General features: G+C 55.8%; 1 protein-coding gene across 2 annotated transcripts; it reads right to left on the bottom strand.

Moving 5' to 3' along the window:
- Positions 1–208: 208 nt before the first annotated feature.
- Positions 209–9,914, bottom strand: Trim72 (tripartite motif containing 72). Of its 2 annotated transcripts, none has more exons than XM_076553340.1 (7): positions 9,707–9,914; positions 8,897–9,307; positions 5,625–5,720; positions 4,968–5,198; positions 4,497–4,519; positions 3,576–3,694; positions 209–2,770 (listed from the first exon to the last, which is right to left on the bottom strand). In XM_076553340.1, the coding sequence occupies exons 2-7, from the start codon at positions 9,284–9,286 to the stop codon at positions 2,196–2,198; spliced, it is 1,434 nt and encodes a 477-aa protein (XP_076409455.1). In that variant the 5' UTR covers positions 9,287–9,307; positions 9,707–9,914; the 3' UTR covers positions 209–2,195. The 2 variants fall into 2 exon arrangements, with proteins under 2 accessions (XP_076409455.1, XP_006977073.1); XM_006977011.4 differs by having other exon boundaries at positions 8,897–9,293; positions 9,707–9,909.
- Positions 9,915–10,116: the final 202 nt, after the last annotated feature.

Raw genomic sequence — 10,116 nt, 5'->3', positions numbered from 1 at the left:
ATCTCCAGGGGGATCCAAAGCCTCTGGCCACACACATGCACACACACACCCCCACACAGACACACGTGCACGCACATTGGGTGGGAGAGTCAGGCAGAGAATGTATGTCTGCGTCAGCTTTGACAAACCCGATGCCTCTTTTCTGTGTGTTAATCCGTATCCTAGTTAGGTTTCTATTCCTGTGATAAACGCCATGACCAAAAGCAACTTGGGGAGGAAAAGCTTTATTTGACTTACACATTCTGATCACAGCCCATCATGATGGGAAGTCACGGTAGGAACCCAAGGCAGGGGCCTGAAGGAAGGAGCTGAGGCAGAGGCCGTGGAGGAACACTGCTCACTGGCTTCTTCTCACAGCTTGCTACCTTCCTTTCTTATTCCACCCAGTGCCACCTGCCCGGAGGTGGCACCACCTTCCGTGGGCTGAGCCCTCCCACATCCGTTAGGAAATCCAGAGAGGCCTACAGTCTTGCCTACAGACCAATATGATGGAGACATTTTCTCCGTTGAGGGTCTCTCTTCCCGAAGGACCCTAGCTTAGGCCAAGTTGAGAGAAAAATAAAAGAAGAAACTAACCAGCACAGCTGGATTTAGTGTGACCAGGAGGAAGGGCTCGTCCGGCTCAAGGTTTCCGACGCCTCAGCCCACGGTGACTTGGCCTCCTGTGCTTGGGCAGAGCGACATGTGGCAGAAGGAACATGTGACAGACAGGGTCCTTTACTTCAGGGTGGACAGGGAGCGGAGCTTCCTAGGGACCAGGCATAACTTCCAAAGGCATGCCACTAGCGATCTTCCTCAGCCAGGCCCTTCTTCCTCATCTTCTTCTTGAAGTTTCCAGAACTACCCAAAATAATGCCCCCAGCTGGGTCCAAGTATTCAACACACACACTCAAACATAAAACATGAGAGCACATGGCCCTTAACTTAGAGAAATGTTGATTGTACCAGGAAACGTGTTTAGACTCAAGGCCTCTGTCCACACTGAGAGCTGACTAGTCAGGGCATGATCTCTGTGATCCCAGGTGACCTGCAGCTACAGGACTACCCAGAAACTTGTTAGAAGCAACCATCTTCGCTGGGCATGGTGACATACACCTGAAACCCCAACACGCCAGAGGCTGAGGAAGAGAATCAAGAATCTGAAGCCAAGCTGGCCCACATGGTGAATTCTAGGCTAGCCTGGGCTACACAGCAAGACCTTGTCTCCAAAGAGAGACAGAAACAGAAACAGTGATACAGCGGCAATTTTTTTTTTTAACATGTGTGAGTGTATTGCTTCACAGAGGTCTGTGTCCCACAAGTGTCCACAGAGGCCAGAAGAGGCCATCAGATTCATTGTGAGCCACAGTGTGGGAGCTGGGAACCGAAACCTCAATGTTCTGCAAGAGCAGCAGTGTTCTTAACCACTGAGCCGTATCCCCAGCTTCAAGAAGCCTTCTTTGACCTCCTCCAGATCCACTACCTCAGAAACAGCAAGTCTGGTCTGTGCACATTGGTTTGTCTGTGACAGAGTCCTGCTGACTTTCAACCTTCCATTCTCCTGCCTCAGCCCACCCCACCCCACCCCACCCAGGGCTGGGATTACAGTCATGGCACCAGCAGTCTGTCAGGATTGTTGGGGGCTTTGAAAAGGCAGTCAGAAGCCAGGTGGTGGTGGCACACGCCTTTAATCCCAGCACTGGGGAGGCAGAGCCAGGCGGATCTCAGTGAGTTGAAGGCCAGCCTGGTCTGCAAAGTGGATTTCAGAACAGCCAGGACTGTTTCACAGAGAAACCCTGTCTCGAAAAACCAAAAGGAAAAGGAAAAGAAAAGGCAGTTAGATGTAAGCACTAACTGAAAACCTGTCGGGTAAGGGGAATCCGCAGCCTTGAGGAGGAAGGAGCCTTCAGGGGTGGGTTGTGGGCCTGAAGGGACCATTGTTCCACAGACTTCCCAAGATCCTCCATTAAAGCCCACCCTCTCCCCAGCCCCCCTAACCCTCGTCTGGAACTCTTGGCCCAAACTCACTGATATCTGTCTAATCGCGCTTCTTCACGGACCCGATCCCCCAATCCCTCACCCTCGGTCCCCTGTCCGCCCCAACCTGTGCACTTCTCTGACCCCTGTGAGACAAACACCCGCTCCCTGACCACCCCTCAGCCTAGCCTTCCCTCCCAGAAACCCGGCCCACCCACTCCAGGCCCACAAAGGTGACCTCAGGCCTGCTCGCTGTCAGGCCCCACGAGCAGCAGCGGCTGACAGTTCTTCCCCTTGTCGTGCCAGCACACGTCAAAGAAGGGGTACACGGGCCCGGGCAGGCGCTCGTGGAAGGAGAAGAGGGGTGCCAGCGCGTCCGCGTCGGTCGCATCGTAGAACGCCAGGACGCCGTCGGCGAAGCTTAGGTAGAGGCCGATGCGCATCGGGCGCCTCTCGGGCCCGCGCAGCGCCCGCGGCTCCTTGGCCTCGACGTGCGCCTCCAGGATCTTGCCATCGCGCAGGCCGAGCAGCCACAGGCCCTGCGAGGGCACCGCGTGCAGCCGGCCACGGCGGGGAGCGTCGGCCGCCATCACGCCCAGGGCCCAGCGCGGCTTGTCGCCCACCTCCACCTCCCAGTAGTGCTCGCCCTCGGCCAGCAGCTGCTGAGCCACCAGCGCCACGGCCTTGTCGAACTGGCGCGCGTCTTCTCCCGCCGGCGGTGCCTTCTGCTCCGAGCACTCCACGCGGCGACCCGAAGGGGACACGACCAGGCTCGGGTGCGCGGAGCTGGGGTCAAAAGTCAGTTCCTCCAGCGCTGCCAAACAGACCATGGTCAGGCGGGCTGGGGAGCCTTGCTGCTCCCAACCGACCAAGGGGCCTTAGGCTCCCCTCGCCCTCCCCGCATCCTCCCGGGTTTGCTCAACTGCACCGCGAGGCACGTGGTGGGCAGGACGGGGGAATACCAAATGAGTGGTGTTTTCTGAGGACCACAAAAAAACGCCCAAGGTGCAAGGAGCCAGGAAGCCCTGTTCTGTGTGTCTTGATGTCGTCTCTGGGTCTTAAGTTTACTCTTGAATAAACCAAAGTTATTTTCTTTCCCACCCCACCTAGACCAGAGGCAGTAAAGGCTGAACAGCTCTGTGTGTGTGTGTGTGTGTGTGTGTGTGTGTGTGTGTGTGTGTGTGTGTGTGTGTGTGTGTCCCCTGTGGGCACCCAGAAATGTTAGCTCCTAGGAGAGGAGGCTGAGCTCTTGGCTCCCAGCTACAGGTTCCCAGAGGCAGTGTCAGATGCCCCAGGTTTCCAGGAACTCTGCAAAACCTCAGCCCACAGCCACCAGGAGCCATCCTCTCTATGGTCAGAGAAGGACAATAACTGGCCGAGGATCACACAGCCTGTGGCCCAGACCCAGCCATAGCAGCACTCCTGGGGTCAGCTCCATGACATTTACCCACTGTAAACTCCAGGCCCTCACAGCTGGGAGGGGTACAAGGAAGAATCCAAACAGCCAAGAGTATCTTCTTCCATGGCTTTCTGGGGTGGGGCTGGGAGGCGGCTCCCTGTGTCTTGGGCCTCCCTCCAAGCCCATAATTATACAAATCCAGAGCCACCCCTCTCGGTACCTGGCATCAGAGCCCGGAACATCTTCCTCCACACCTGGAATTTGAAGTCATCTGAGATGACAGGCAGCTGGATATCCAGCCTTGCAGGTGGTGGTGACTCTGACAGGATCTTCTGCAGCCTGGGTACAGAGGGGTAGGGAGGTGGTGTTGGGGGTGGGGGCAGGAGGAATTCCTCCAGGGACAAGAGGACCTGGGTACAGAGGGGTAGGGAGGTGATGCTGGGGTGGGGGCAGGAGGAATTCCTCCGGGGACAAGAGGACCTGGGTACAGGGGGTAGGGAGGTGATGCTGGGGTGGGGGCAGGAGGAATTCCTCCAGGGACAAGAGGACACAGGTTGTTGGAGAGAGGCTTTCAGGACCCCCCACATCACACTCCTGCCTTAAACTCTTCCACTGAAATTTCTATTTGGGAATATGGAAGAACTCTGGAAATGAATAAAGATGGCAACTGTACAACATGAATGTATATGATACAACTGGATATAAAATGTCCTCTCTAAAATGCTTAAGCAGGGCATGGCGGTCCATGGCAGTCGTCCTAGCATCTGAGAGGCTAAGATCCTTAGTCCCAGGCCTGCCTACATTGTGAGTGTAAGGGCAGCCTGCTCCACAGGGCTACTTCTCCAACTCCTGCCCATTCTTCCAGGATCCAACTCTGACGTCCGTTCTTCTGGACCGTCTCCTCTGGCTCCCCCTTTCCCTCCCAGCAGTCTTGAGGTGATACCTGTGACCTGTCCACATCTGTGGCACCAGTACATGAGGCCCCCGGGGGTAAGGACCGAGGCTGCCTCGTTTCTGTGTTCAACACAAAGTGCACAGAAATGGTGTGAGCCGAGTGAGGTGACAGGCACCTGGGAGGCAGAGGGTATCCCTGGAGGACGAGCGCAAGGAAGGTCAGAGAAAGAAAGAGACAGGTTCTCACCTGCTGGTCACCAGGCAGTATTTCTGGAGAAAGAGAAAATGAGAATGGAGATAAAGCAGCGAGGAAGGGCCCTGGGGAGTTCTAACGGTGTAGCAGACCACCAAGGACGTGCGGTCAGAAAGATCAGAAAAGCCAAAGCCCGGGACTCAAGGCCACTCTTGGATGATAACTTTTATGTGAACAGAAAAAGGTGCCCTTCCTTATCCCAGAGACATATAGCCACCTGATAGACGACCATCCTAATAGACACACAAGCCTACACCGTTTGATGTGAATGGTACCACTCGGACACTTAGGCACTATCCAGTCTGAACAATAGTTCAGAGACCCAACTCTGATACGAAGTCCCAGCTGTCCCAGCTTATCCCTTCACGATTATGGGCTTCAGGGTCCCCCCATGACAACTGGATGAGGTCTCAGGAACCTGAGCCATGGCCAGGAGGAGGGGGGGGGGGGGGCTTCGGTGCTCACCATAAGGAACTCGGTCTGTGGCTTGTCAGCCACCTCCTCCAGCACCTTCTCCATCTGCCGCAGCTGCTCCAGGTAAGAATTCAGGCTCGACAGCTCCCGCCGCAAGGCAACCCCAGCCTCTCCCCGAACCCTTTCTGCTTCACGGTCCAAAGAACTTTCCAGGGCAGTCAGGAACACCCGCATCTTCCCCAGCTGCTCCCCGACAGCTCCCCGGAAATGACGCACCGTCTCCTGAGATAGGGGTGAGAAGATTCTTGCCTAGGGATCCTCAGCCTGGACCTCCAGTCCCAGGGCTCTGCCACTGTGGGAGCCCATTTTCAGGTTCCCAGTGGCTTTACCCAGCAGTCTGCATAGAGAGGATGGTTAGAACACGGGCCTGAGTGCAGGTGTCTGAGATGGTCTGCACTTGGCTGTGCTGGGGGGAGGAGGTCTTTTGCTCCACCCCTTGGCATTTCTATAAATACCCTAGGGCAGAGACAGTCAGGGCCCGTTGGAATAGGTTCCAGGCCCTCTCAAGGCTATCTTGTATTTTCTATGTTTACCTCCACACCCTAAATCCTTCTATTTAATCATTTCTGCTACTCTCATTCAAGAAAACTCTGAGGAACTGTGGGGTTGGTGGGTAGCCGCCCCGCATGCCACCCTCAGCCCCCTCACCTCCACCTCCACCAACTGATGCTCCAGCACAGCCACACTTTTCTCCTTCCGCATGCATGCCTCCTGCAGCTGCAGTTTCTGTTGCGGAAGCTGCATCTAGGGGACAGGATAAAAGAGATGCTGGAATGCCACCCCGAAACAACAGCCCCCTTATCTTGCCATCTGTACTTTTCCCCCTCAATGCCAGCTCCTTCTCCAGCCCTCTGCTCAGTCCCCAATCCACGTGCATGCCTGGCCGTACTTCACCCTAATGTCTTTACCTGCAGTGGTCGATTTTCTTAACTCTCCGCTGGCCTCACTTTCCCCAACCTCACCCCCAGGCAGCTAACCCCAGATAGGTCCTTGCAAGGGTCACAAGCACAATATCATCACCAGACTGGAAAGTGTAGCACACAACAGGCTTCCAGAAGTGAGTGAAGGATGTATGAAAAAAGAAATAAAGCTGGGCATGATAGTGCATGTCTGTGACCCCAGCACTCAGGAGGCTGAGGCAGGAGGATCACAAATTTGAAGTCAGCCTAAGCTATATAATAACACCCTGTCTCAGAGGAGAAGTAAAGAAGGGAGAGAAGGGGCTGGAGAGATGGCTCAGAGGTCAAGAGCACTGGCTCCTTGGGGTTGGGGATTTTGCTCAGTGGTAGAGCCCTTGCCTAGCAAGTGCAAGGCCCTAGGTTTGGTCCTCAGTTCGGGAGGGACGGGGGCAGGGGGGGCAGGACCAGGGTTCAATTCCCAGCACCCACATGGCAGCTCACAACTGTCTGTGACTCCAGTTCCAGGGAATCTGACACCTTCACACCAGTACACATAAAATAAAGTGAAATAAATTATTTTAAAAAAGGGCTGGAGAGATGGCTGAGAGGTTAAGAGCACTGGTTGCTCTTCCTGAGGACCTGAGTTCAATTCCCAGCAACCACATGGTGGCTCACAGCCATCTGTAATGAGATCTGGTGCCCTCTTCTGTTGAGTGTATACATAGTAAATAAATAAATACATAAATAAATATTTAAAAAAAAAAGAAGGAAGAGGAAGGAAATGAGGGGGAGGAGGAAGAAGGGGAGGAGGGGGAGGAGGAAGAAGGGGAGGAGGGAGAGGGGGAGGGGAGGTGGAAGAGGAGGAAGAGGAGGAGGAGGGAGGAAGAGTGCAATCTTCCCTTCCTGGGTTTTGCCCCTTACTTAAAAATCCAGTCTCAGGCAGCCTGGTGCCCTGGCCAGCCTCTTCACACATCTATGGATTCTGAGAACAGAAAATGTATGTGCATACCTGCTATGAATCAACTAACCCCCCTGTGGGCTGGTTAGGGGTCCCTGAAATGCAAGTATAGAGGGGCTTCTGAAGGCCCCTGCCACAGTCGCCTCTGCCTGCTCACAACCCTTACTCCCATCAGTTTGCTCCCATGCAGAATGGGGACAGTCACACCCCCACTTCAACCAAGTGACACCTCCCCTTGTTGAGGAATACTCCCCCAGGGGAAGCCACGGGGCTGAACCAAGGACTCCTGGCTGGCTGCCAGATCAGTCTCCACCTCGGATGTCCTCGCTTGAGGCCAGCCTGATTGCTCTAGGTCCTGCAGTCAGAGGCTCAGAGGTCGCAGGGCTGAGCCATGGCAAATGAGCACCATCCGGAAGGTGCTGGAGAGCCTGACAGCTGACTGGCTCAAGAAGTTCAAGCTTGAAGCTAGCGGCGCTCTCGAGGGCTTTCGGCACATCCTGGGAGGTGAGGGGAACCTGGGCCGCTGGATGCCACCAACCTCACAGCAGGCCGATTGCCTTCTACTTCCAGGATGACGGCGCCAACTCTAACAACCATGCTGCAGGACACGGGTGTGCAGGAGCGGGCAGCACAAAGTCAAAAAGTACCACGAGCCTCCAGTGCCGAGGAACTTGGTCACCGGCTCTGAGTCTGGTAAGTGGCTTCCTGACCCAAACCCTCTACCTGTCCAAACTCCAGGCATCAAGTCCCAGAGCCTTCCTGTTCCCGTCCTCCTTCGGGTTCTTTGCTAGGATCTCCTTCTTCAGACCTGTAAGGCTTAGGCCTAGGCTATTGCCGGTCACTGAGACTGGAGCTCCACATCTGCCCTTTCAAAGTTCCCAGAAGCCTGATACACGTCTACTTCACAGGTTCTAGTCTCTCTTCACAGATAAACATGAGCAAGGTGAGAGTTCTGGGGTCGGCAAAGAGGAACCTGGGCTGGGTGGGCTCCTAGCAATGGACTCCTGCCCTTCACTAGAATACCACAGCCAGGTCTGAGCCGGACGGAGCAAGGCAGGAGCAGGAAGGGGAGGCGAGGCCCTGGGAAGTCTGGGAACCACTAGCAAAGGACAGTGAAGACCAGACGCTCAGAAAAGCTATGCCTCTGAGGCAGCTGAAGACAGTAGCAGCGTCTTCACCGGCTGAAGGAGGACCGATCCAGACCCTACCTCCTCCCCCACCTCTGCACCTGTTCGCTTTTCCACAGGCTAACAAATGCTTATAACAGAGCTTTCTGGGCCGGTAACCGGGCACACATCTGCCAGTATCTGAATGCATGTCATTTGTGATGTGCATGACTTGTAGGAGCACGTATTCCTGGCATGTGTGTTCGAGTATTATCAGATATTTTTCCTGGTGCAACTTCGGGAGCGCAAGACTCTATAAGGGCTGTATTCTAGCTCCAACTGGAATAACAGCCTGGACTGGAGTCCCGGCGCTGCCTACCCACCGTGAGCCTTGGCCAGATGTGCCTTGCCCTTCCTACATCCCTCTCGAACTTGAGGCTCACACAAGTTTAGCCCCTTCAGGGATGAGTGGAACTCTACCATGCACAGTACACAGCTGGACAGCCGGGTTCTGGGACGCCTGGCCTGGCCTTTAACTTCCTGTCAGCTAGTCTTACCACATACTCCACCCACCAAACATGCCCATCTAGCAAGTCCAGCCAGTTCACCCAAGAGCGTGTGGGCGGCAGGTGGCAACCCAGTTTCAATCTGCCAGGAGGCACACCACGGTTTGGTCAGATCCCTCTCGGGCGTTTCTAGGCTGGCTGGAGGACTTCAGCCAGGTAAGCGCTATTCTGCACGCTGCTCCCAGGGGGTTCCTGCACGCTGCTCCCAGGGGGTTCCTGCGGGCTTTGCTCTACTAGAAGGCTCCTGCGGACCCAGCCCCACAACCCTCCATAGCAACCCGGACTCCTACCCTCTGAAGTTCATAATGCAAATCAACGCAACGGTTTTCCCCCGTGGTCAGACCCCCGATCTATTCAGCCGTCCCACCCGGACCCCTGCTGGGTCCCGCACCTTGAGGCGTGCGTGGGCCTCAGCGGCAGGCAGAAGACGGTGGCCACGGTGTGAGCCGAGCGAGGCACACACACCACACACAAGTGTGCGGTCCTGCTCGCAGTAGATACTCAGTGGATCCAGGTGTTCCTCGCAGTGGCCTTGGGGCACTTGGGCCAGACTCTCCACGAGACGCGCCAACTGCAGGTTAGTGCTGAGCGCCTGCGGCCTCGTGGGTGCCTGGCAGCAAGGGCAGGGCACTGTGCCATCGGCGGCAGGGTCGCCCGCCACGCGGCCCAGGCAGGCACGGCAGAAACTGTGGCCACACTCAGCGGTCACTGGCGCGTCGAACAGCGTCAGGCACAGTGGGCAGGACAATTCCTGGTGCAGAAGGCCTGGAGCAGCCGACATGGTGAGCCTGGGAAGAGGAGTCTGTCAGAGAGACCCAAAGACAGAATTCCAGCTCGGTCCCACCCTGGGTCTGTGGCCCCGCGGCCTATAACCACCTCATAGCCCGTACCAGACAAGATTTTGGTTATGGCCAACGGGTAAAGGAGATTTAGTGTCGTCCCAAAATGAGTATATATTGCCTTTCGCGGCCCAGATAAAAACAAATGTGACCCATTGGGGCCTTTGTCAACCCTGGTTCCTAAACACACCCGGCTCCACGCTCACCCACTCCTTGCTCCTGATTTAGCCCAGGCTTCAGCCTCCGACCTAGGTCTGGGCCCCGACTTCTCTGGAATGATCCAGAATCCCCTCCCCATCTGTCCTCCCACGGACCTCTCTAGCATACCCAGCCCTCCTCACCCCCATAGCTCCAGGACTCACAGATCTGAAGGGAGAACAAAATAGATTCCCGGGAGGACCACTCGGGGACAGGCCTAAGAGCAGACTGATCGGAGCTGTGTCCAGAGACCAGCAGGCAGCAGGCTCCGCGCAAGGACGGGACTCAGGGCCAGATGGCAGTGGGCGGATTCAGCAGTTGACAGGCACACGCCGAGCACAGGGCAGACCCTCCCAGATAGTTCAGTGGCCCAAGAACTATATTTAGTCATCCTGCCCTCTCCCTCCCACCACTTCTGGAAACTGTTCTAAAAGTGAAGCATGAGTAGTCAACAGGCAGACATCCCGTGTCCGGGCCACCTGTCCTGAGCCATCCAGTCCTCCCGTCAGGCCAGGGTAGAGCTTAGAATCAGTGGGGAGACAGGACCTTCTACACACACAGAACATGGTTGCCC

The sequence above is a fragment of the Peromyscus maniculatus genome, chromosome 1 (assembly GCF_049852395.1).
Source record: "Peromyscus maniculatus bairdii isolate BWxNUB_F1_BW_parent chromosome 1, HU_Pman_BW_mat_3.1, whole genome shotgun sequence".
In the NCBI taxonomy this organism is placed as follows: Eukaryota; Metazoa; Chordata; class Mammalia; order Rodentia; family Cricetidae; genus Peromyscus; species Peromyscus maniculatus.
Note: the sequence above shows the minus strand (reverse complement) of the source record. Positions and strands in the feature narration are given on the sequence as shown.